Below are 26,268 nucleotides of genomic sequence, written 5' to 3'. Positions count from 1 at the left end.
TTCTAGCATGTTCTCCAGGGCTGTGCTTATTCTGTGTGTTGGAGTCATGCTTTGGACTGTTGTGAAGTACCGTGACACCAGATGGCTACCAGCTTTCTTGGTCAGTCCAGAGCTTTTCAGGTTCCTGAGTCAATATCTCAAAAATGAAATCTCTGGGGAGGGATGTAAAAACCCAGCCAAAAAGTTAACTAGATAAACAATGTGGCTACGTCTACACTGGCCCCTTTTCCGAAAGGGGCATGTTAATTTCACAGGTCGTAATAGGGAAATCCGCAGGGGATTTAAATATCCCCCGCGGCATTTAAATAAAGATGTCCGCCGCTTTTTTCCGGCTTTTAGAAAAGCCAGAAAAAAGCGTCTACACTGGCCCCGATCCTCCAGAAAAAAAAAGCCCTTTTCCGGAGGATCTTATTCCTACTTCAAAGTAGGAATAAGATCCTCCGGAAAAGTAGGAATAAGTAGGAATAAGATCCTCCGGAAAAGGGCTTTTTTTCCGAAGGATCGGGGCCAGTGTAGACGCTCTTTTCCGGCTTTTCTAAAAGCCGGAAAAAAGCGGCGGACATTTTTATTTAAATGCCGCGGGGGATATTTAAATCCCCCGCGGATTTCCCTATTACGACCTGTGAAATTAACATGCCCCTTTCGGAAAAGGGGCCAGTGTAGACGAGCCCTGTAATTTTAATCATTTAACCAGTTAACTGTGGAGGGCTGCTGATATATTTAACAGCAAAAGAAGTACCTGCCAATTGTAGGACCCGTGTTACTTCTTTTGCTGTTATATATATATATCTTGGATTCTGTTATTTCCATTCCAACTCACCTGATGAAGTGGGTTTTACCCTTGAACACTCATGATACTATATATTTTTGTAAGTCTCTGAGGGTATGTCTACACTAGACTTCTGGTTCGAACTAGGGAGGCTAATGTAGGCATTTGAAGTTGCAAATCAAGCCCGGGATTCAGATATCCTGAGCTTGATTTGCATCTCCCCAGCCGGTCGCCGTTTTTGAAATTTACAAGTCCGGACTAACTGCCCGCATCTACACGCGGCAGGGACCCGGTCGTTCGAAATAAAGCCCTAGTTCAAACTACCTGTTAAATCTCATTCCAGGAAGAATAACTTAAACAAGCACACCGGTTTTCTCAAATAGAAAGTGCTACGTAAAGGCTAACTGTTGTTGGTAGGCTAGTTCCTGGGAAGTTCTTATTTAGGCAGAACTTCCATTGGCTTCAGACGTTGTTGGTAGCCATTCAGGCACCTGATTGTAATAAATATTCAGTTGCTTACATTCTCCACTGCATAGTTTAATTAGACAACTGTGTCTCTGGGCTCATCTGCTTGGGAATATGCCGTCAGGCAGGACTGCGGAAATGTCTCTGTTCTTGTACCCTCCCTTTTGACAATGCAGGAGAATTCCGTGCCCTTTCGTCTGCTTTCAGCAGTTTGGCCTATTTTGCACAACAGCTACCTTATAGAAACCCTGCCTTGCTACTGGTATGTTCAGGGCTTGCTGCCCCTCAGACACAAGGCAATATTCCGGAGCCTGGTGGCACACACAGTACAATATCAGTGCTGTGTGAAGAGTAGGCCCGTGTTTCAGCATTGCCTGGATCTGACCTCCTTGTGCTCCCCTTCCACATATGTTTGATCTCTTTGCAGAACTATTTCCGGGACACCTGGAACATCTTTGACTTCATCACTGTGATTGGCAGCATCACCGAAATCATCCTGACCGACACCAAGGTGAATGTTCTGACCTTGGAAATCCATGCCAGTGCTTATGGGTGGGTGGGGCTCCTGGCCTCTCCTTGGGGCGTAGAGTAGACGTGCTGATTTTTGGCTTCTTCTGATGGTTTCCTCTTTTGGCAGCTGGTGAACACCAGCAGCTTCAACATGAGCTTTCTGAAGCTGTTCCGGGCTGCTCGTCTCATCAAGCTGCTCCGCCAAGGCTACACCATCCGTATCCTTCTGTGGACCTTTGTGCAGTCTTTCAAGGTAATGGGCACATCCGTTACTCCACTTGGGTCATTCTTCAAACCATAGGGAACTGGGGGCAGAGGGACCTGGAGAGTCCAGCCGCCTGCACCCTTGGCAGGACGACGTATTATTCTTGTGATATTTCTGAGCTCTTGGGGGAAGAACCAGCCAATTTTGGATTCTAGCCAGGAGTGCGATTCTGATGGGTTCTTTGTGCCTCATGGCAGTTGGCTATAGGGGGCCAGCACAGTTCACAACCTTTCGCATTTTGCCAATATGCTGGTGCCTCTGCCTGTGTTAAACCGGACTATTGTGTGTTTCCCTTTCAGGCTCTCCCGTATGTTTGTCTCTTGATCGCTATGCTTTTCTTCATCTATGCAATCATTGGGATGCAGGTAAGCAAAGGCGTCCGGGTGTGCATCTGCTCCTCTCGAGCCACGTCTATGCTTACGTGCTGGCGATTGCTCTTCTGGCGTTCCATTTAGTGGGTCTAGTACAGACCTGCTAAATCGAATGCTGAGGGCAAACCTGGTTGGTGCTGGTACTCCTGGCAGTTGCGAGGAGTCAGGGAAGCCGACGTGAGCGTTTGCTCCCGTTGGCCTCCCACTGTGAAGACAGCAACAAGCTCGGCTTAAGGTATGTCAACTCCAGCTACGTTATTTACATAGCTGGAGTTGTGTACCTTCACCTGGCCTTCCGGATCTAGTACAGACCTGGCCTACGGCTGCTTCTCTCTGGGGCAGACAGAGTGAAGAGTGTTCCACTGGGCCACCCGCTTCAGCATGATCCAGTCTAGCGTCTGCTTGTGGGGTTGGAGTCTGCTGAAGAGATTTGAAGGGTTCTGCAGTGGGTAATGTACCCAGAGGTTGCAGGGATCTCCTCTCTCAGCTCAGTTTGCCTCGTTAGTTCCTAAACCTCGGGAATGGCGCAGGTCCCATCAACGCCGGACCCCGACCTTCAGAATCCAGATGGCAACTAAGATCCTGCCTGCCAGGGACCTTGCAAGAGTCTTTGGCGTTTCGGTTCCCCTCGCTAATCTCTGCTGCCCGGCAGCCTTGTATTGCTTTGGGAAGGCCTCAAGTTGCAGAAGCCGGGCCTGATCCTGCAACTGAAGTCAGGGCGAGTTGAGGGCACTCAGCACTGTGCAGAACCAGTCCAACCAAGCGCGCGAGCATGGAAGTCGCTTCACGCAGGGGAGCCGACAGCCTCTCCGGGCCAAGCATGGGAGTTACCCCACTCAGCGGACCCAACAGCATTGCCGGCCCTCTGGGCAAGGTGGAGGGGACACCACATGCCCAGAAGGGGCGGGGCCTCAGGCAGAAGGGGCGGGGCTGCCCAGAGAGCAGTGCCGCACACGCTCCAGCATGGTGCCGCACGGTGCTCTACCAGCGATTTAAAGGTCTCGGGGCTCCAGCCACTACTGCTTCTGCAATACTGGCAGCTGGGAGCCAGGGAGTTTTTGAATCAGGCCACAGAGCTGTTGTCCCCTTTGTCCCCACTGTGGGCACGCCTGGCCCCACTGTAGCCAGCGAGGTCACTTGTGCATTTAGAGGTGACCCCACTGATCTTGTGGTTTGAAGAGTGTCCGAGACCCGCACTCAATCTCTGGGAAGGCTCTCAGGACCTGGGGCTTCTTTCCACGGTGGTGGAGGCATCCTGACAATTAAAACAGCTGGGAAGGGCGTTGGGTAGTGGGGAGGGGTTCCTTGCTAGGGCTGTCCTTGCCACTTGCTCTGAAGCAGAATCTGGTTTCCTTTGTTTGAGTAGCAATTTACTTGGTTAGTGGTTTTCCCCCCAGAAAAAGCTGGCTGGCTGTGCTCTGTTGATCTGTTCTGGGCCACTTTCCCTGCCCTCCGATCGGCTTTCTCCGCCCCTCACAATTGCCATCCAATTTAATCCCCCTTGTGCTGCGATAGTATTTGATTTGTTTTAACACCTTTGTGAACAAATTCCCCAAGCAGGGATGAGTGGGCGGCATTTGAGCAAAATAGTTGGAGGCAGAAAATATTCCACAATTACACATTCCGAAACCCTTTGTGGGGAAAAGAATTGTCAGCGGTGAGGGTATTTTTAGGTCTGCTGAAAGGAGATGGGCTGTGGACTGAGACTGGCACCCTCTCAGGGAACGCCTTGGTCGACCGCTCCGTTATGCCTCATGAAAGGAGGTTTACAGGAGCGGTCGACAAAGGCTTCCCTTGTTGACCGATCCGTGTCTAGACTGCCACGCTGTGCCGGATCAGCTGATTGTCTGCCCAGCGAGGCGGCCGTTTTTATTTTAATGAAGCGGGGATTAAACCCGCTCTTTGAGAGCGTAGCATGAAAAGCATTGGACAGCTTTCCTGGTCTGCTCGTCTGAGGGAGACAGCTGCTGGGTGGTGTGTGTGTGAGTGAGTGAGTTAGTTAATGCAGTCCCTCGGCATGCCTGCTCTCTGACCTGAAGGGTGCACTCCAGCAGAAAGAGCCACTGTTGGGACAGGTTATCTGGGCTAAGATCCAACCAGCTGCCTGCTCCTCGGCTGGTGGGCGGGAAGGTAACCCATTCCAGTCCCTGGCTGCGCTGGTCTGTGCCCTTCCTCTCTGGGCATTACTTGTGTATTGAATTTTCTTTCCTTTTTGCCCTTAGGTTTTTGGGAATATCAAATTAGATGAAGAAAGCCACATTAACCGTCACAACAACTTCCGCAGCTTCCTGGCTTCCCTCATGCTCCTTTTTAGGTAGGTGCGCAATTTGAATCGTGAATAAACATCTCATTTTTCACCATCTCGTCCCTGCCCAAGTCAGCAGGCTGAAGGCTACCCTCTCTGCTGGAGTGTCTGCCACAGAAGATCAGCCAGGGCGCCCTGTCTAGAAAAAGCGGGTGGGGACCACAAGTCATCTTGCCCACACACACAACAACGGCTTTTCAGCTTTATGCTTGGAGCTGTTAGTTGCCCAGTCCTTCTCTGGAAGCGGCCGACCCTCAGACCTTGCATTTCTGACTTGTGGAACTCACTGCTACAGGATATAAATGAAACCACATTGATTAGTTGTGCCAGCGGACAGCATTGGCAGTCATGCCGTTGAGGGTGGAATTCAAGGGTTCTTTTTCCTCTTGCTTTAGGGCATAAGATGATCACTAGCTGCAGTCAGGAAGCATCTTTGCCTCCCACCGTGCGACAATGCTTTGTAGCGTAGTTTGTGATGGAGGCTTTGTGCCATGCTCAGAAGCAGCTGGCATCAGTTATTGCCACAAGTTCTGAGATGGCAGATGTTGTTTCCAAGCCACGCACTCCTATGCAGTGAGGTTGTGGGGCAGAGAGGGGCTGTGCGGGGAGCTGCTGTTGATGGTGGGCATGTTTTGGACGCAGGAGTGCTACAGGGGAGGCGTGGCAGGAGATCATGCTGTCATGCCTGGAGGGCAAGGGCTGTGAGCCAGACACCACTGCAACGTCTGGGCAGAGCCAGAACGAGCACTGTGGCACGGATCTGGCTTACGTCTACTTTGTCTCCTTCATCTTCTTCTGCTCCTTCCTGGTGAGTTCACTTCTGTCCACCCCATTGCTCTCTCAGGTCTCAGGACTCCTCGTTGACTGCTCCCCACACAGGGACACCCCCCCCCCAACCCTGTCCTTCCTGCCACTGCTGTGCCATGGGTGGGATCTCTCTGCAAAGAGTCTCGGGGAGATCTCGCATCCTGCTCTCTTCCCCAGGGTCCCTGCCCTGGCGGGACCCCGGCTGCTAAGGAATTCTTACCCTGGGGCAGCTAGAAGTGTTTGAGAAGGGCTTTTATCACCACAAGAGTCACATGTAGCTGGCTTGAGGGACAGCGGCAGGGCAGAGCTGACCTAACCCAGAGGTCATGAATACAGCTCAGCAGGATTTTGCTCCGCACCTAATTTCAAACGATCTGCCCTGCGGCTGTCACCGTCAAGAGCCGGCTGCCCTGCTCTCAGGGTCAAGGCGACCTCAATTGTTTTGCAAAAAGGGGGTGACGGGGGGGTGCATGGGAAAAGCACCGTCTGGGCTTGCACTGGATCAGTTGACACATGGACCGTGGCCCTTGGCATCCCTACACGTAGCGGGTAAGAGCGGGCGGGGTCAGTCCATGCAGCTAATCCGAGCTCCACTCACGCTGTCTGGTCTCAGCTTCCTGGGACTCTGTGGTAAAATCGCTCTCCAGGTCCTGGGGGCTGGGAGCACTAAGACCAACATGGGCTCCCCTCTTGGGTCCGATGAAGAGAGGGTGTAGCTATAACGAGAGCCCCAGTTACAGGAATGCTGGTAAATTTCCCCGTACGCCAAAGCCTGGGCCAGAAGTGAGCCAGAGAGGCCCAGTTACCGCAGCCTGTCTAACTCTGCCCGTCCCTCAGCAGGAAGGCAAAGGGGTGGGGCAGACCCTGTGTGGGAGAGGGATGGACAGACAGCCAGGAGGGGCCCCGTACGTAAGGGCAAGGAAGTTACGAAGGGCCGTGCTCCAGGGGTGCGGCGACCTCCTCGGGCTAGACCTCCCTGCTCCTCCGCTCTCTGACCCCCGGTTCAGCCAAGCCCTGTTGTGAGGAGTGACCCGCAGGGAACCCCGGTGCTGTCTGGGGTCTCACTAATCAGCTAGACCCAGCCCCGGGCGGCATGCTTAGGTGATAACCCTTTCTGCCTTCGGCTTGCCGCTTTCCCAGAGTGGGGCGGCTCCTTCCTCCTGCTCTCGGCTGCTTGACGGTGAAACGCTGGTGCCAAGTGGGGCATTCGGATCAGCACGCTCCACAGCTCTGCAGCGGAATGGGCCAGGTCCTCATGGAACGTGACAGGAGGAGTCCTCTGCCCGGTGTTGAGAGAGCTGCCCCAAAACCACTGGGCTCTTTATTTACAGACCTTTTTCTCCTGTCGTCTTCCGTACCTCACTCTCCCGCCTTCCCTCCCTCTCTCACGCTCCGTCCCTGTCTCTCCGTCCTGCCCTGTCTCTCCCCTTGCCTCCTAGATGCTCAATCTCTTTGTGGCTGTCATCATGGACAATTTTGAATACCTGACTCGGGATTCCTCCATCCTGGGGCCTCATCACTTAGATGAGTTTGTCCGGATCTGGGCGGAGTATGACAGAGCTGCCTGGTATGTAGCCAACCTCCCCCTCCACCTCCTCCCCATGGCCTCTCAGAGGCCCCCTTTTTGGGAGCCCGTGGGGTGTAATACCTGGCACAGGGAAGGGCACGGGGACTGCTGGAACAGGCGGCTGTATTAGGAGAATACTGGCTGTCCCCCGAGAGCTAGGTAACCATTGTCCTCTTTGTGGGCTGCCTCAGAGCGGCCTCGGCATCCTACTCCTCCGATACCCAGTGAGGGGCTGACGTCCACAGGGTTTGGCTGGTCCTTTTCAGAGAGGCATAATCAAGTACAGTGTTTATCCAAACCGCCGGCTGCATCCCTCTCTCCAGCTCCGCTGGCAGACCCTTCTCCCCCCGCACACCACCACTTCCAGCTGCTGGATCTTGATCTTCCTCCTTTCCTCTTTCCCTCCTGCCAGTCAGTCCCACACCCTCAAGTCAAGCTGCAGGCAGCCGGTCCATCCTCCAGCCCCCATGCACCGGAGGGTGCAAAGTCGCCATTGGAATGGAGGGGTGGGCCCAGCAGGGAGGCTGCAAAGGCTCCTGCTGACTAAGCCGACATTGGGAAAGGGTTGAGATGCTTTGGATGGGGATTAGCCTTGAGGCAGGGTCGATTGATTACACCCTGTGCACTTTGCCCTACCCTGTTGAGATGAGAGCAGGGTTTTGAGGCTGCTAATGATTCCAGGCAGCCGCTCCGGGGAGACAGCTCCCACTTGGGCGAGCAAGCCAGTGCGGAGAAGCTTTGCGCCAGGGCGGTCTCTCCCACGGCCGCCGGGGTGGAGCTGAGCGTGCTGTAGGGTGACGGCTCCAGCAGGGCTCCGGGAAGGCTGCTTTCAGCCTGACCTCACTGGGAGTGTTTTCTGGGAGAGCTCCTGTAACCCTCAGCAACGCTGGGAGCGGATCGGGGCAGCTGGTCACAGCGTCCTTGCCATACGGTGTGTGCTGTCTCGGGGTCCTCATTGGCACCATGTGCCCCAGGGCTCCCTCTCCTGTCGGTGCAGCGCCAGCACGTCAGGCTGCCGCTTTGAAACCCTGTACGCTCGGCACTGCGTCGGCTCCCGGCCCGGGATGATGTCAGCTCTGGAACGCAGCTCCCCTTGGAAGCGTGCCATTTGGAATCAACGCACCTCCACTGCTTTGCAGCCTGGCTTCTCCCTGAGTTAACCCAGGCAGGGACTGTTCCTAGCATCATCCGTCCTTGGCATGGCCCACTCCAGCACCTTCTCCGGCCTGGCTCAGGTTAGGTGGATGCCATCTTCCCAGCGCTGCTTCTCAGAGGCAGCACCCCAGGCTGTGAAGGCATCCCCAAGGCTGAAGTAGGTTGCGTTGTCCTCTTCTCAGGCACTGTACAGTTCGGAGACATCAGTGCGTGGTCCTGTCGGTCCGCTGTAGAGCAGAGAAGCTATGGCCGCAGACTCGGGAAGTCCGAGCAGTCCAAACAGGCTCGTTCTCTCCTCGGAAGTTTAGGAAGGGTGGCACCTGGATATCAGCAATTCTAGTGCCCTTGGCATGGGGCACTGGGTGCCACCCAGGGTTCCTCAGTCCAGCCAAAGGAAGAACCCACCGTCGGACCCTGTGGGTGGCATTTCCAACTGTGGTCCCGTGCCCGCTCTGCTGGGCCTCACAGCGCAGGAGAGCAGCTCTGTCTTGGAGCCTCGCCAGTAATGATGGGAAACCCTGGGAGGAAGCCAACTGCTCCAGGCAGATTTTAAAGTCGGTGCATTTGGATTCCATGCCCTCCCACAATTCTCGTCTCCGGTGCTGAGTGGGGGCCGGAGCCTAGACATGAGCAGATCCTGTCACCTGAATGGGCTGCAGGTGTTGAGGAGGGGATAGAAAAATAAACACGTCTCCAGAGGCCCCCAGCTGCATGACATAGAAACCCACAGGGACACCGTGGCTTTGTCCAGGTGCCTGCACGCTGTTGGGAATAGCTTTGCCTAGACGAGTTGGGTTACCTCTGGCCAGTGATGGATGGGGGAAAGCAAGGCAGGGCCAGAGGAAATAACAATCAAAGCTGCTTTGTTCTGTGGCTTTCCTAATAGAAGCCTGGGGGGCTGCACAGGTCTCTGCCCGGGTATGTCTGCCCAGTACAGCTCCACTTTCTGAGAACCTCTGTTCTGAAGGGGGGATCCGGAAGTCAGGATCCTGGACAGCGGATCCTTGGGGCCTGCTGTCCCTCAGACACAACTGGCTAGAGATTTGTGCTGCTAAAACAGGAGTCTGGGCTGTGCCTCCAGATTAATGCAGTCACCTCTCAGGGACACTTGATTCTCAGGCTTTGTGTGGGTTCCAGGACACCCGACCTTCGGCACAGCATGGTCTGGTGGTTAGAGCACAGGCTTGGAAACCAGGAGACCCAGGTTTTAAGTCTAGCTCTGCCAATGACCAGCTATGTGGCTTTGGGCAAGTCACTTTAACGCTCCATGCCTCAATTTCCCTCTCCGTAAACTTACCATGGCTCCTGATCGCCTCGGGGTAGTGTAACTAACTGATTTCCATAAAGAACTGAACGTGTGGGGCAAAGTCTCTGGTATAACTGGGTGCGACTCCGTAAAAGTGCCAAGTATTCATGGAACCCTAAGCAAGTAGCTGAGTGCGTACAACCCCATCCTTTCGGCTCGCTCTGACCGCGATAGGCTTGTGAATGCCATTACTGGGACTTGGGCGGCCTGAGCTAGTGTACCTTTAGGGCAAGCCTGTCCCGGGGCGACCCCCCGTTAGGGCGCACGCGAGGGCGCTAGCCCGTTTGAAATGGAGAAGGCGGCTGTGCTCGTATGGTGGTGGCTTTTCACAACCTTCTCCGGTCCGAGTCTGGTGGAGCCCGAAGGAGAGACATGGAGCTGGGCTGAGTGTCTCACCCCCGGCCCAGCTCTCGTTTCCTCTTCTCCGTTATCGCAGTGTCCGATTAACCCACCTGTGCTTCCTTTACAGCGGCAGGATCCCGTATAAGGATATGTACAAATTAGTACGGGTGATCTCGCCTCCTCTGGGCCTGGGAAAGAACTGCCCCTACAGGGTGGCGTGCAAGGTTTGCCTGCCAGTCCCCAGCCACAGCCTGGCAACGGGACACACCATTACCCCTTCCTTCCCCCTCCTCTGCTCCACCACCACTGCGTCTCACAAGGGATCCCTCACGTTGCTTTCCTTCGAGTTTAAAGAGCTCCAAGCCCCGCCCCCCAGAACCAGCAGCGGTTACCTTAGCGGGGGGGGACCCATCTCAGTGCTCCATTGATGCGGATTTATACAAATTTATTCCTTTGTCTTTCCCCCTTAAATCAGAGACCCCTGACGTTCCTAAATCCCTTGTGCTGGGTGTGAATATTGCCCGTGGCACATTGACAAACGGGCGTCATCTTTGAGTCCACGAATCGCAGAGCTGTCCCAATGAGAGCTCTTTCCTATGACGAATGGGCAGCAACTGTTTGCAAGTAGGGACAAGGCTGAGACGGGTGCAGGGAAGTCGCTTGTGTGCAAACTAGAAAGGAGGCCAAGGCAGGGGGCTGAGGCAAAGACCCTGTTGAGGAATTGCTGGAATCCTGTGCGGCGGTTCGGCCGCTGGGGATACTACAGTCTTTCCCCGCGGTGCTCAGTGGCTTTGAAGAGCTTTTGCATAATGGTGACAAATGGGGAACGCAGTGCTTGGTTTGCCATGGTGCAAAGAGAGGACGACGCTGGCGCAGCTGACCCATTGGGACTCCAGCTGCTGGACTCGATGGTTTATGGCTTATTCCGACCTCCCACACAGTCCAAGGCATCTGGACTGGGCCTCTCTTCCAGCAGCAATTCAGGCTTAGCCATGAGTCTCTTGGCCACGCTCTGCCACTGTTTATGCAAAATTCTTTGCCTTTGGCAAGGCAAACAAAGCAGCCCCTCAGCACCCCAGCCAGACCCTTTGCTGTCCCATCTTTTGGGGGCATCTGCCTCCCATCTGCCTCCTCTTCCTCAGGGAACCCAATGTTCTGCATCTGAATAGGGCAACCTTCTGAGCTCCTTCTCCCCATTTATTCACTCCCGGCCTGGCAGGGCAGGCCAGGTGGAGCAAGCAGAAGAAGCAGAGATGCTCCTCTCGGAAGTTGAAGAGCAAGTGCTCTGTGCCGCTCTCTGATCCTCACTGCACCAGGGAAGGGGGTTGAGAGTTTGGATGGCATGGGGTCGCCTCCGCATCCCTCTCCCCCACCCCAATCAGCCCAGCGTGTCCTCTTAAGAACAGAGCCAATTATTTTCAATGCCTGGAGCTTAACAGGCTGGATGCGCCTCAGTGACCTTGGGAACAGCCCCCCCTCCCAATGGCTTCACCCATATGCTGAAGTAGTTTGCATGGGAAGAGGCTGCCATGCTTTGCAATTTTCTTTCTCAGCAGGGGAACTTGGCTCTTTCAGGGTACACGTACCCCAGCATTTCCTCATCAGTGGCACAGACCCCTCTCACTCTCTACAAGGGCCCCAATGACGACAGTAGACTGGTCCCCGATAGGGAGGTTAAATTTCAATCGATCAGCTAATTGAGTTGTCCATAAGCGGGAGGTGGGGCGCTCGCAATCCTGGCTGCCCCCTCTGCCTTTGAAACATAGTAAGAGCCGCCTGCAGAAGAGCAGCAGGGAACAGGCATCAGAACGGCCAGACTGGGTCAGACCAAAGGGCCATCTAGCCCAGTGTCCTGTCTGCCGACAGTGGCCAATGCCAGATGCCCCAGAGGGAGCGATCACTACAGGTAATCCTCACATGATCCCTCCCCTGTCTCCCACTTGCAGAGAAACAGAGGCTAGGGACACCATTCCCTAGAGGCAGCAAGGGGTAGGGGAAGCGACTAGTCCGATAAGCTTGTGCTTATTAGCTAGTCGACTAGTCGCTTAAATCCCTAGTCCCCACAGAGGTTGAGACTCCTCCCTCCAAAAGGCAGGAGAGAAGCAAAATGGCTAGAAAACACAAGACAGGCCAGAAAGCATCCCAGATCCTCACCCTCCATCACCAGCTCCTTCTCCACACCATAGGAACTCTTGACTTCCCATCATAGCCCCATGCCAGAGAAGCAGAGAGGTTCTTTCCCTGGTTGTGTGTGAAACTCTGCAGACCGGGGGAGTAGGTGAAATCCAAAAGGAAATCTTGGCTTATCTCTTCATCCCTCCTTTGCAGCAGTCATTTGGAAAGAATGGGAGATTCCTCCCGTGGTTGGTTAGTCCTGAAATTCCACAGGAACCGAGAAGCCAAAGACTCTGTCTTCATCTTCCTTCCAGCCAGTGCAACACTGGCCTTCCCAGCAAAGGGCATGGTCATTTTTGGTGAAGGTTCTTTCTTCCCCAAACACTCTGCAGACAAGAAGATCGAAGACACAATTGGAAGGGGCTTCCGAGCTTCTTCAGCTGTCCTAAAAGTCTCACTGACAACCATTTGCTTCATGAAAGTCACAGTGTCCTGGTGCAGCAACCTAAAAGGCACGGTTCTTCCCAGAACCACGACCAATGGAATTCACTGCTAAAGGAGTTGCCTTCACGGCAGGTGGATTCATGGGTATTACACTTTTCAAGCATGAGAGCCTAGCTGATGGGTGGATGAGGAAGAGAGTGCAGTATGAACACTCTGGAACCCCAGACTCTCCCCCTACCCATCCCGTCTTCAGTCCTTCTCCAACGTCAAGAGATGCTGAGAAGCATCGGTTCATCTCGGACGAGACCTTTCATATCCCAGAGCAAGGGACAGAACAGCTTCTCTCTCAGCATGAAAAGTGGTTGGAACTCTCCCCCAAAGTCTTCATAAAGGTCTGTGGGAGTCTCGGCTCTGGAGGCTAAACTGATCAATGAACGATAGTGAAATTCAGGATGGAGACATTTGCTTCCAGCATCTTCGCCTGCAACTCCTGGGTCTTGCGGGCTTATGCACCGAGATAATGCCATGGGCGAGGATGCCCCTGAGAGCGCTCTGCTATAGGTCTAGAACCAGTACTCAATTTGCAAGGAAAGCGGGGCAGTGGTTCGAGCAATTATTTTTACTCTCACCACTGAAATGGCATGCCCAGAGGTGCTGGGGCTGCCAGCCGGAGAGGTGCTGGGGCTCAGCCTTGGTGAGCCCTGGCACAAATTAAGCACGGCCTAGAACATGCCCCCACAGAAGAGGCAAAGAAGAGGAGAGGTGCCACCCACAATAATCCAGTTGATGAAAACAGGAACTTCACTTGCTCCACATCCCAAAATTCTGACCACAGACACAAAACCCTGCAGCGTGAGGAACCCATTGGGACCCAGGGGGCCAAAGGAATCTATTTAGGATAAAGAACATCAGCTATGTTGAGAAAAGAGGGTATGTCTACACTACCCCGCTAGTTCGAACTAGCGGGGTAATGTAGGCATACCGCACTTGCAAATGAAGCCCGGGATTTGAATTTCCCGGGCTGCATTTGCATAAGCCGGGCACCGCCATTTTTAAATCCCGGCTAGTTCGAACCCCGTGCTGCGCGGCTACACGCGGCACGGAGTAGCTAGTTCAGATTAGGCTTCCTAATCTGAACTAGCTGTACTCCTCATTCCACGAGGAGTACAGCTAGTTCAGATTAGAAGCCTAATCCAAACTAGCTACTCCGTGCCGCGTCTAGCCGCGCGGCACGGGGTTCGAACTAGCTGGGATTTAAAAATGGCGGCGCCCGGCTTATGCAAATGCAGCCCGGGAAATTCAAATCCCGGGCTTCATTTGCAAGTGCGGTATGCCTACATTACCCTCCTAGTTCGAATTAGGAGGGTAGTGTAGACATACCCAGAGCGACCAGGCCCTTGGTGTCTGTGAAGAAGAGGTGAGGAAGGAGCAGGCTGGAATTCATTCAGAAGAGGCACTGACCATGCGAGGCATAAATCCGCAAGAAGGTATGTCTGACTGTGACTGTCAAAGCGATGGAGCTACCCTCCTGTTTGGCCTCCATCAAGATAAAACCCCAAACTAGGACACTGACTATAAAACCTGTCCTGCGAGGCCACTTTCAGAGACACATCACAATGGTCACTGAAACGAGATGTATTCTGGCTGCGCTCCAGCGAGCGCCGTTACCCCGGGACGCTTCATTCAGTCAACACATGAACGCAAAGCTCACCACCAACCACGTGGGCTGGAGATTGCTAGGAATGGAAGCTCTGACGCACTGATTAGCCAGATCTGCTGCTCAGTGCCACCTCTCGGCACTACGAGGCAGAGCCATTAAAAGGCAGTTTTTTATAGAAAGGAGGAAGTGGCGGTCATCTTGCCCAAGTTGGTCGCCGGGGTTCTGCTTAGGTGAAGCAGCCACAGAAACCTCCGGTGCACCTTCCCAGCAAACTGTAACTTCTAGAATCCACTCCTGCAGCACAGCCCAGACTTTCTCTTTGGCTATGGAGCAGTTCTTACTCACGAAGACGAGTGATGCAGGGTGGGATGTAATCTCCTAACCTCTTGCGAGCTTTCTGCCCTTTCCTTGTATGCAGAGAATACAAACAGGATCCTCTTAGTGGTGTTAGGATAGGAAGACCAACCTCGGGAAATATGGCATCCTGGATTTCTTACAGGTCAGCCTAAGAGTCTCCACCATCGCACTTCAATCGTGTTCATAAACAGTGCGATAGAAGCAGATCCATCCAGTTCCCGATCTACTGCCTGATGATCAATGCCTCTTCCATCCAAAGCTGTATTTAGGCTCATCGGGGCTCTGCCCACAGTGATACCCATCCCATTGGGGTTGATGGCCTCTGTTCCCCTGTGTTTCCTTACCGTAAAGACACGTTTTCTGCTCATGACCATGTTGATAAGAAGCCTGTGAAATCTCTTCTCCAAGAAGAGACAGAGCTTTACAGCCTTTTCTGTAAGGATCACAGCTCTCATGCTCCAGTCCCTTATGTGGAAGGTCAACTCTTCCTTCCACCCCTCACAGAAATTCCTTGTTCCTTCGTTTCGCAGAAAAGCTCTGCGGTTCAGATTAGCAGCAAGGTGCGTGCTAGTGGTGAAAAGAATTGCTAACCTCTATCCATACGGAACTGCCCATTTCCAGAAACATTCTCGCCATTTGCTTACTCTTGCCCTAACTGCCTGGACTTGAACACATCACAACCCTCCGTAGCCCACTGGATCAAGTGCCGCATTTCTGAAATATCTGCAGCCGCTAAAAAGCCAGCTCCAGGATGGGCCGGAGCTCAGTCATTACATTCCATGATGGCATCTTGGTCAGAACAGGCATCAGTTGCTACCAAGATCATCTACAAAGCTGCCGCCAGGTTATGCTCATTCAGCAAGAAGCTGCTCCCAAACTAGACTAATACTGGAGAAGAGGAAATATCCTGCCTCTGCCCTCTTTGTCTGGGTCTCTCTCCACTAATGCTTCCTTATTGCTCGGGACAGCTGATTGGGAAAGAGATCAGGGTTCTGAATGGAATGTTTGTTACTCGACAGTTTCCTGTCTGGAACTAACCTCTCCCCCAGTCAATCCTGCCTGAGATACCTTCTTCAGATGCCCCTACAATGGCCACCTCCCTGCTCCATGTGTACAGTTCATACAGTCACTGATACGCTGTTGCATTTATCCAATAAGCATCCGGTGTTTGAAGTGTCCCCCTGGTGCAAGGGCATTGGGGGAGTGGCCAACCCCAGGGGTCCCACGAGACCTATCGGAACCGCCTTTGCGGGAAGAGAGGTGCAGCCCAAATGTCTCACGGGGGGAGAGGTCGGTCCCAGAAACTAAATCATCGGGTGGCAAATTTGTGAGGTTGTTCCTCAGCTCAACACGTCGGGGCAGGTCGTTGCCCGCAGAGGAGCACAAAGTGGGAATCCATCCAGGAAGCCATTCTAGTAGTTGTTCCATTTGCGGGCAGGGGCGGGGTGGGGGGTATCCCAGTGAGCTCCAATCTTAGGAGGCCAAACAGCTGCCTCTGCTCAGACTCTTTAAACTCCAACCTGGTGGAACTTGCAGTCGCATGTGGGAGAGAGCCGGGGCGGGCGCATGGCATGCGGACCTTCCCTCCTGGTTTTCTTTGCTCAGCCACTAGCATGCCTCTTTGCACTGGTGCATGGTGGGAAAGTGCTCCAGCCACAGGGCCAGATGGAAGCAACTGGGCATATTCCCTTGACACGTCACCCTGGCCCACTGCCTTCTATGCAAGACGCTGCCCCCAGATTGCATAGACCTTACAAGATGGGGATACACGACGTTCCCGCCATGGGTTATGTGATGTTCTGAAATGGTGTGGGACCTGGAAGGAAAGAAATGACAGAGTCCATGGACCACAGTCGGTTCCTCTGTGTCACAGAGGGATAGGCCACCCCATCTCAAGTAACCCATTGCCTGAGCGCCGTATATCTGATTTATGCCACTTGCACACAGCCCTGGGACTTGTGCAACACCTCTGTTTTGGAGGGGAGGGCAAGGACGGGATGAGAGTAGGCGAGGAAAGCCAAGGAAAAGGAGAACGAACCAGCAGCAGAGAGCTGGAGGGGCGAGCGGTTTACCTTGGCGTTCCTGGGTCTGTGTGCGGAGTGATATAAATCCTCATCAGGACGGACTCTTGTGTATGATTTGCCTTGATTAACGGGTCTCCTGTTCTTCTCCTGTTTGTCCATTTGTTTTTCTCTCCTGTTTCCTGTATTATTATTTTGTTTGTTTGTTTTTGCTCTCTGGGAATGCCTCTTCTCCTCTCTCTCTGCATCTCCGCCCCCGTCCACTCCCCCATCCCTCCCTGACTCCTCCGCCCCCCCTTTCCATCCCTCCCCTCCTCCTCCATGAGCAGTGGCCGCATCCATTACACTGAGATGTATGAAATGCTGACTCTCATGTCACCACCGCTAGGCCTCGGCAAGAGATGTCCCTCCAAAGTGGCCTATAAGGTAGACCAACCCTTCCTTCCTTCCTTCTGGGCTAGCGGTGAGCAGGGAGCGGGAGGGGGAAACTGTGGCTACTCAAGAAGCTTTGAGCTGGTTTGATTTACTCCGAAATCACATGCCCCGTGAGGAGAGGGACTGTCCACTTTGACAGAGCTCTGTCTGGGGTGTGAGGCACCCACCAGCACAACCAGCTTCTCCTGTAGCTTGCAGGAGAAGACAGCCCCTTTGGAGTAGGGACACATCCCGTTTTGCCGTAGGGGGCAATTGGACAGCCTCCCGGATAGGACTGAGAGAGGTGGAGGAACTAGGCCTCCTCCAAGCGGTGGAAGAAACTCCAGGATAGTCCATCACCGACTTGGCCTTGAGCTATTCCGCTCCCAGCCAGTTCACCTGCAAGGGTTGAAATGAGAAGGTGATAGGCAGGGAGAGCTCATGCAATCTGGAAAGAGAACACTCCACGCTGAGGGTTGAGCTGGTGAGAGCCCCTTCCCTCTGCCTGCTGGCGGGGGCTTTTTACCCTTGGGCGCCTTTAACGGACCCTCTGACTGCTCTGCTGGTGCAGGGCCCCATGCTCCTGCCTCGGGGCAGCCCTCTAGCGCCCGCGGGCAGCTGCATGGGATGCATGGCGGGGATGTGGGATGTGGAGCTATGAATGGGCCAGGAGCAGAGCAGTGTTGTGCTCCGGGCAGACTGGCCCAGCAGGGGATTCAGCGTGGGACGCCCTGCTGCAATGTGGGAGACAAACCTCCCAGAGAATTGTAAAGGAGACTCTAAGATCGGGGGCTGGGAGAGCTGGTCCGAATGCCGCTGGAGGGTGTCCCCTCTGGAGGCTTCCCCTGCGGAACGCTGGCAGCACAGGGTTCTAGCTAGAGACCGCTTCTGCACCCCTGTGCCCCTGCTCCCGCTCACCAAGCACCCTCCCCTGCTCCCACGTGCACCCCTGCTCGGGTTGTGACGGGCTCCGAGTCCTCGTGCCCAGGAGAACAGCTGTGCACCATGCAGCAGGGAGCATTAAGGATGGGGCGAATAGGGGCGGGCGGGGGAGAGGGAAATCCTGACGTATACACAGAGCAAAATATACTCTCTGGAAAGTGGATCTGGCCATTTGAGTTTGTCCCCTGCTGGGCGAAGGGAGCATGGCCTTCCCGCTCCTGCCTTGGTCGCCTTCCTCCCTCTCTCCGTCTGCACTCTCTCTCTCTCCCCTTGGATAAGTTGGATCCTGTGCATGTGTGATCATATGCTGGCAAGTGTCATCTCGGAAAGACGCAAAAAGGGGGCGCCAGGATGTTGCACACTAGGCAAGCCAGCCGATCAGAAGTGCCAGAGTTCAGGGGTGTCCCCGGGGCAGGGGCGGCAGCAGGGTGGCAGAGCTGCACTGAAGCAGAAGGGTGGAACGATCCCCCGGGTCTGTTGCCCCCACGGTCATTTCCAGAGCTGAATCCCTGCGTTTTCAGGAATCCTTTCCGAAAGCACAGGGAACACCCCTCCGTCCCCCGGCTAGGGTGCTCTTGGGCTATGGTGTAGGGTGCTGGAGAGCCGAAGGACAGGCCTAGGAAGGCAGTGAGCCGGATTGTGGCAGGGGAAGGAGCTGGGATGGGAGGAAGGGCCCGATCCTTGCCCTTCTTTTTTGGCTGTGCTGTTTCACACGCTCTCTTGCTTTTCCCCCTCCTGCCTGCTTGAGGTGTTTTTCGATATTGTTTGTCGCCTGCTGTGTTCTCTCTCTCTTGCGCAGAGGCTGGTGCTGATGAATATGCCTGTGGCGGAGGACATGACGGTCCATTTCACCTCCACCTTGATGGCGCTGATCCGAACGGCGCTGGACATCAAAATCGCTAAGGGTAAGGGCGGGGAGCGGCAGCCCCGGGCAGACGGTGGGCCGTGCGGTGGAGCTGACTCCATGGACTAGGGGCTGCGGCTGTTCGTTCATATCTGCTTCCTCCGGCAGGCTGCCATCATGGGCACATTGAGGGGCAAAATGTGGACTCATGGCCCAGGGCTTAGATGCAGGGATGGAGGGCCACAGCAGCTCTGGGGTACGCCGCCCAGCGCCTCTTCTCCCACCGCGGCTGTCGGGAGAGGTGTGTCCTGCCCCGCCTCTCAGCCAGCCAGCTCCGGGCAGGGGCGGCCTCTCTTCCCGGCCACGGAAGAGCACATTGCTGCACGGTGGAGGGGAGCCAGGCACGACAGCCTTAGAGCAGCCACGACCTGCGCAGTAGTGCTCGGCTGGTGGCTGGGAGGCAGCGCAGGGCTAGGTGGCGGGGGGGGGGGCAGAGCAGACACTAGGGACTCTGGGGGCGGGGCTAGCGCTGGAGGGCTCTGAGGGTGGGGGTCTCTAAGAGGCAGGGGGCTGGCCCTGGGTGCTCTGGGGGCAAGCTAATACTGGGGAGCTCTGAGGGTGGGGCAAGTATTAAGGAACTCTAAGAGGTGGGGGGGCTGATACGGGAGGGCACTGGGGCATCCGGGCTGAGGAGCTGGCACTGGGGATTCTAGGGGTGGGGCTATTAGTAGCGAGGCCTGGGGGCAGGGCTGGCACTGGGGGCTGAGGCTTTTGGCGGACCGGTAACATTTAATTCACATATTTGCCAATTCATTATTTGCACAATGAATATGCAAATATGCAAATAAAACATTACCTGTCCGCCAAAAGTTTGTGGCTGCGTTTCCGATCGATCCACTCGGAAACGCTCTTCGGCTCCTCGTGAGCACTGGCACTGCCTCCTCCCGGTGGGCAGCTTTCCACTGGCGCCGCGGTGCTCAGGGAGCAGGACGGGATCTCCTGGCTATGACAGCCAGAGGGAGCGAAGTCGGAGGGGAGCTCCATCCCTTGGGTGATTGCCTGTTCTGTCCCTGCCCTCCCAAACCGCTGGCGGATGCTCTCAGCAGACAGGACACTGGGCTAGATGGACCATTGGTCTGACCCAGTGTGGCTGTTCTTACGTTCAGTGTAGAGAGACCCACAAGGGCCCAGGTAGTCAATGCCACGCGGCCATCCTGGTGGAGAGCGTGGCCACGGAGCTTGGCTTTGACCAGAAGGCGCTGCCCTCCCCATTGGCAGTCTGTGCAGACCCCTTCTGTCTCTCCGCTCCAGGTGGTGCAGACTGGCAGCAGTTGGATTCAGAGCTGCAAAAGGAGATTCTGGCCATCTGGCCTCACCTGTCTCAGAAGATGCTGGATGTACTAGTGCCCCTGCCAAAAAGTGAGTCTCCTCCCGCTGCATCATTGTGCCCACTGCTTACAGTTCCTATGGGGGTGGGGAGGCTCTCTCACTAGGGGGCACAGAAATGTGCCAACTGCAGCACGCTGCTTAGGGGCAGCTTGGAAGAGATTTATCTGAACACAAACGAAATGTCTCCTTGCTCCACCCCACTGCCTTGGAGCCACTCGAAAACTAAAGAGCATGCAGTGGTCTTCTCAGCTCAGACCTCTTTGATTGGCGGGGGAAGGGGTTTGTGTCTCCGATTGTCCTAAATCTAGAGGGATTTCCACCCACAGTACCTGGTCTGTTAATCCCATTTCTTCAGGAGCACCAACCAGAGTTTGTCTTTTAAGGATCAGGAGAGTAAAATGGGCATCAGGAGATTGCAAAAGGGTGGGCTTTGGGTCTTCAGACCATCCCGCCTATTGATGCTGCCAACAGAAGAGCATTCCCCATTATGCTTGCAGCTACCGACCTGACGGTGGGCAAAATATACGCCGCCATGATGATCATGGACTACTATAAGCAGAGCAAAGCAAAGAAGCAGAGGCAACAGCTGGAGGAACAGGTGAGGTTCAACCACTGCAAGAGCTGGCAGGTGCTCTCTGTCTGTGGGGAGTCAGGGTCCTGTATCAACGTGGCCTTTAGCGACGAGGCTGACCCACACACGGACTCTCAACCTGCTGAGAGCAAGTGGCTGGCACGGCACTAAGAGGGGGACCATCTGGAGATTTAAGGGATTGGTGAGTGAAGGAGATGAAGGCCACAAGAATCATAGAATCATAGGACTGGAAAGGACCTCGAGAGGTCATCGAGTCCAGCCCCCCGCCCTCAAGGCAGGACCAAGCTCCGTCTACACCATCCCTGACAGATGTCTATCTAACCTGTTCTTAAATATCTCCAGAGAGGGAGATTCCACCACCTCCCTTGGCAATTTATTCCAATATTTGACCACCCTGACAGTTAGGAATTTTTTCCTAATGTCCAATCTAAACCTCCCCTGCTGCACTTTAAGCCCATTACTCCTTGTCCTGTCCTCAGAAACCAAGAGGAACAAATTTTCTCCTTCCTCCTTGTGACACCCTTTTAGATATTTGAAAACCGCTATCATGTCCCCCCTTAATCTTCTTTTTTCCAAACTAAACAAGCCCAGTTCATGAAGCCTGGCTTCATAGGTCATGTTCTCTAAACCTTTAATCATTCTTGTCGCTCTTCTCTGTACCCTTTCCAATTTCTCCACATCGTTCTTGAAATGTGGCGCCCAGAACTGGACACAGTACTCCAGCTGAGGCCTAACTAGTGCAGAGTAGAGCGGCAGAATGACTTCACGAGTTTTGCTTACAACACACCTGTTGATACAACCTAGAATCATATTTGCTTTTTTTGCAACAGCATCACACTGTTGACTCATATTCAACTTGTGGTCCACTATGACCCCTAGATCCCTTTCCGCCATGCTCCTTCCTAGACAGTCGCTTCCCATCTTGTATGTATGGAACTGATTGTTCCTTCCTAAGTGGAGCACTTTGCATTTCTCTTTATTAAACCTCATCCTGTTTACCTCTGACCATTTCTCTAACTTGCTACGGTCATTTTGAATTATGTCCCTATCCGCCAAAGAAGTTGCAACCCCACCCAGTTTGGTATCATCTGCAAACTTAGGTGGGAAGATTTAAGGCAAGAAGAGGTGGGAGATTTAAGGCAAATGTCCTGCAGGCAATGTAGAGGTTGCACAGAACAGATAGAAGATGGTGCAGAAGACGGGTTCAGACAGGGGGAGCACGGTCGTGCTTTTTAAACATCTGTCCAAGGGATTTGGTTTTTAGGCAGCCAAAATGTTTTGCACTTCAAGCCGACTCAGTCTGGTTGCTTTTTATTACAGAAAAACGCGCCTATGTTCCAGCGCATGGAGCCTTCTTCCCTGCCTCCAGAGATCCTTTCGAATGCCAAAGCTTTGCCTTACCTTCAGCAGGACACCCTTTCAGGCCTGTAAGTACGGCTCTTGACGCCTGTCGCATATCTGTGCTCGTATTCCTGTTCCTACAGGCAGCATTTTATTTCCTGAGTAAATGACATTGGCCAGGCCGATGGGGTAGTGGGCAGAGCCCACGAGAAAAGGGAACCTGGCATTCAGCGGAAACATCTCGATCGTTGTGGGATGAGTCCGGAACGGTGAGATCCAGGGGTGTGTTCCAAAGAGCCGCATTTCAGCCCCTGGAGGGCCTCAGCACATATGCAGCCACACAGATGTCGAACTGGCAGTGTAACTCTTTGTTTGGCTCATTGGTAGTTCCCAAAATTTCCATTCGCTCACCAAATATTTCCATTCCTGCATCAAACCTGAAATGTTTTGGAACAACCAATGAAACTGAAACATTGGGAAAATGTTGGTTCCAGTGCAATGAAGGGAAATGTGTCATTTTGGATCCTTTTCATACGAGCGATGGAAATGAACGGTTGGGCTCACAAAAATAGAGGAGGAAGATCCCCCCGATACCCTACTGGTTAGAGCACTCCTGAGGGATGTGGGACTCCCTACCCTGGAATAGGGCCTTGAATCCAGGTCTCCTGTCTCCTCAGTGAGTGCCCTAACCCCCAAAGTAAACGTTATTTTGGAGTCGGGGGAGCACACGGTCTGCAGTTGTCCCACTGTTGCCCATGTGACTCTAGCCCAGTTGTGTTGGCCAATGCCAGGTGCCCCACAGGGAGTGAACAAAACAGGTCATCATCAAGTGATCTCTCCTCTGTTATCAATTTCCAGCCTCTGACAAACAGAGACTAGGGATACCGTGCCTACCCATCCTGGCTCATAGCCATTGATGGAACTAACCTCCATGAATTGATCTAGCTCTTTTTTTGAACCCTGTTAATGGCTTGGTCTTCACAACATCCTCTGGCAAGGAGTTCCACAGGTTGACTGTGCACTGCATGAAGTAATACTTCCTTTTGTTTGTTTTAAACCTCCTACCTATTAACTTCATTTGGTGACCCCTAGTTCTTAGGTTATGGGAATAAGTAAATCACTTTTCCTTATTCACTTTCTCTACACCTGTCATGATTTTCTACATCTCTATCATATCCCCCCTTAGTCTTTTTAACGTCTCTTCATATGGCAGCCATTCCAAACCCCTAAACATTTTTGTTGCCCTTTTCTGAACTTTTTCCAATGCAAAGATATCTTTTTTGAGATGAGGTAACCACATCTGTATGCCGTATTCAAGAGGTGGGCATGCTATGGCTTTATACAAAGACAATAAGATATTCTCTGTCTTATTCTCTATCCCTTTTTTAATGATTCCTAACATTCTGTTTGCTTTTTTGACTGCCGCTGCACATTGAGTGGATGTTTTCAGAGAACTATCCACAATGTCTCCAAGATCTCTCTCTTGACTCGTATTAGCTAATCTATTCCCCATCATTCTGTATGAATAGTTGGGATATGTTTTCCAATTTGCATTACTTCATTTGCCATTTTGTTGCCCAGGCTCCTAGTTTTGTGAGATTCTTTTGAAGCTCTTCACAGTCTGCTTTGGTCTTAACTATCTTGCACAGTTTAGTATCATCTGCTAATTTTGCCACCTCACTGTTTACCCCTTTTTCCAGATCAGTTATGAATATGTTGCATAGGATTGGTCCCAGTACGGACCCTTGAGGGACACCACTCTCCATTCTGAGAGCTGACTTTTTATTCCTACCCTTTGTTTCCTATCTTTAACCAGTTATCAATCCATGAGAGGACCGTTACTGTAAGGTGGGCACGCAACTGGTTGAAAGACTGTATTCAAAGAGTAGTTATCAATGGCTTGCTTTTCAATCGGGAAGGTGTAACTTATGGGGTTCTGTGGGTCTGATACTATTCAATATTTTCTTTAATGACTTGGATAATGGATTTGAAAGCGTGCTTATAAAATTTGTTAATGACACCAAGCTGGAAGAGATATGATCACTTTGGAGGACAGGAATTAAAACTCAAAATGACCTTAATAAATTGGAGAATGGGTCTGAATAGGTCAAGAGCAGGAGTACCGGATGCTGGTGGGGGCACCTTCTGAGTTCAATTTAGCAAGTCTTAACTAGACTTGCTAAATCAAACTCCAGACGATCAATCGCAGCAGCCTCGATCTTCCATGGAGTGAAGACAAGGCCTAAATGTAGGTAAGCTCTAGTCTAGCTATCTCAGGAAGGTCGTAGAATCTCCATCATCATTTAAAAACAAGTTGGACAGAAGCCTTTCAAGGATACTTTAGGTTTACTTGGTTGTCCCTCCACACAGGGGATCGGACTTGATGACTTCTCAAGGGCTCTGCCCACCCTAGGATTCTAAGTCTTTGCTATCTGGTTTCCGTTTCCTATGTGTAAAGTGAGCCCATGGACTCAGCCCTGTTCCCAGGAGGCAAACACCACCACAGCCATCCCAGCAGAGAGGCCAAGGGAGAAATGAGAAATGTGGCATGGAGACAGCTTTAACCTCCTGTCACTAGAGATGTCCCTGTGGGGCAGGCAGCACAAATAAGGAAGCTTGCCCTATCTCTACTCTTGCTGTACCTTTTCCAAGAGGCAGTGTGCCTTTCCGTCTGGGAATCTGGTGGGTTCCACCAGCTCTAAATTCACCTGGAAAAAAAAGAGGAAAAAGAAAACTTCTGTAATTCTTGGACGTGATTGACACGCCTGTCACGAGTGACACGGCTCACTCCGAGACAGCGTGACCCTCAGGCACATGCACGTCGCTTTAGTGATACCAGCCCGGTGAGCAGAGCTATCCCCAGGGCAGGTGGCTGCAGTACCAAAGTTGCCAAAGAGCTGTACTGCTTCTCAGGGAAACCCAAGGTCCATTAGTTGAACAGGAAGGCTCTTGCGACTGTCAGACAGGCATGCCAGCCAGGGGGGCGCTCCTTTTGGAACCGTCGTTGTGCTCCCACGTTGCAGGTGGCACCCCGGATATCCCTTTTCGGTGTCCTGCCGGCTGTCAGCACAGCACGCAGGAACACCAACTTGGAGGGTGCAGGAGAGAGGGAACGTTGTTCATTTCAGTTCACAGCCTGCCCGCCAGAGTGAAATGGGATCTCTGCTCTCCCTGTAAGAGGTTGGAGCGAGAGGGGCCGTCAGCGACCGCAGCATGGAGAGCTGTTCTCTCGCTGTTTCTCTGACGTCGGGATGCCTTTGCAGGAGCAGCCGGAGTGGGTACCCGTCGATGAGTCCGCTCTCTCCTCAAGAGATATTCCAGCTGGCTTGTATGGATCCGACTCACGGGCAGTTCCAGGAGCAGCAATCTCTGGTAAAGCAGTGCCCTGCCTTTAATGCACCACTTCTGGGGCCCACGCAAAAAAACCAACTCTCTTGCTTATGCTTTCACTCTGCCCCCCTTCCCCAAGGGCCCGCCCTCCCTCCACCCCTTCCCCCAATGCCCCGCCCTCTCTCCACCTCTTCCTGCACCGACCCCTGCTCTGCCCCGAGGCCCAACCCTCCCTCCACCTCTTCCTGCCCCATCTCTGTCCTCTCCCCCAAGCATCTCAGATGATTGACAGGTGGCTGGTGGGTGCTGAGCATTCACTATTTTTTTCCTGTGGGTGCTCCAGCCCCAGAGCACCCACAGAGTCAGCACCGAGCCCACTGACTATTTCCATTCATTGACCTCAGTGGGGTCAGATCTTAAAACAGGCCACACCAGGATGGCGCTCTGACGGAAACCCATTCCACACTCGGCCCTTCCCCTGAGCTGCTTTTCACCTGGGAATGCTTGCTCAGTAAAGCAGATGGGCTTCAAATGGCTCTTCACACATTCAGCACATGGAGGGCCCTGCTTCGCCCCCCCGGTGTACCGTGCCTGGGCCCCTCTGGCTGCTTGACAAGTGAGAGGAGACAGAGCGAGCCGTGTTTGTACAGCTGTCCTGAGCGCATCCCGGTGCGTTTCAGATCGTGCCCAGGCCTGGTGGGCAGCAGTGTGGAGATGCGAAATGGGCACGTGCCACATATGGACAGGTGAGCCCAATGGCCGGCTGGTGTACATCAGCAGAACTCAGCAGCTAAGGATCTGGCCCCTCTGTGGCCATCAGAGCCACTGAGGATGCCATGTCCCGGAGGCTGTTTCTAAAGAACACCTGACCAGCCCAGTGTAAACCCCTCTCTGTCTCTGGGCCTAGGACACAAGTCCCAAGAAAGTACCACAGCCTGGGAGGGCCCCTGGTGATGC

General features: G+C 53.4%; 1 protein-coding gene across 1 annotated transcript in view; it reads left to right on the top strand.

The window, feature by feature from the left end:
- The window catches only part of CACNA1E (calcium voltage-gated channel subunit alpha1 E), a 264,872-nt gene that overhangs the window by 230,073 nt on the left and 8,531 nt on the right, over positions 1 to 26,268 (top strand). Inside the window, exons 33-44 of the mRNA XM_075936805.2 lie at positions 1,662 to 1,745; positions 1,872 to 1,997; positions 2,309 to 2,374; positions 4,603 to 4,694; positions 5,328 to 5,493; positions 6,932 to 7,059; positions 9,990 to 10,086; positions 18,615 to 18,720; positions 19,971 to 20,078; positions 20,546 to 20,646; positions 21,961 to 22,067; positions 25,245 to 25,353. Coding sequence (XP_075792920.2) covers positions 1,662 to 1,745; positions 1,872 to 1,997; positions 2,309 to 2,374; positions 4,603 to 4,694; positions 5,328 to 5,493; positions 6,932 to 7,059; positions 9,990 to 10,086; positions 18,615 to 18,720; positions 19,971 to 20,078; positions 20,546 to 20,646; positions 21,961 to 22,067; positions 25,245 to 25,353 — 1,290 coding nt within the window. The remainder of the gene's footprint in view (positions 1 to 1,661; positions 1,746 to 1,871; positions 1,998 to 2,308; positions 2,375 to 4,602; positions 4,695 to 5,327; positions 5,494 to 6,931; positions 7,060 to 9,989; positions 10,087 to 18,614; positions 18,721 to 19,970; positions 20,079 to 20,545; positions 20,647 to 21,960; positions 22,068 to 25,244; positions 25,354 to 26,268) is intronic.

The sequence above is a fragment of the Pelodiscus sinensis genome, chromosome 9 (genome assembly GCF_052426305.1).
Source record: "Pelodiscus sinensis isolate ZL-2025 chromosome 9, ASM5242630v1, whole genome shotgun sequence".
Lineage (NCBI taxonomy): Eukaryota > Metazoa > Chordata > Testudines > Trionychidae > Pelodiscus > Pelodiscus sinensis.
The sequence above is the reverse complement of the archived record's forward strand: the minus strand, read 5'-3'. Positions and strand labels throughout refer to the sequence as shown.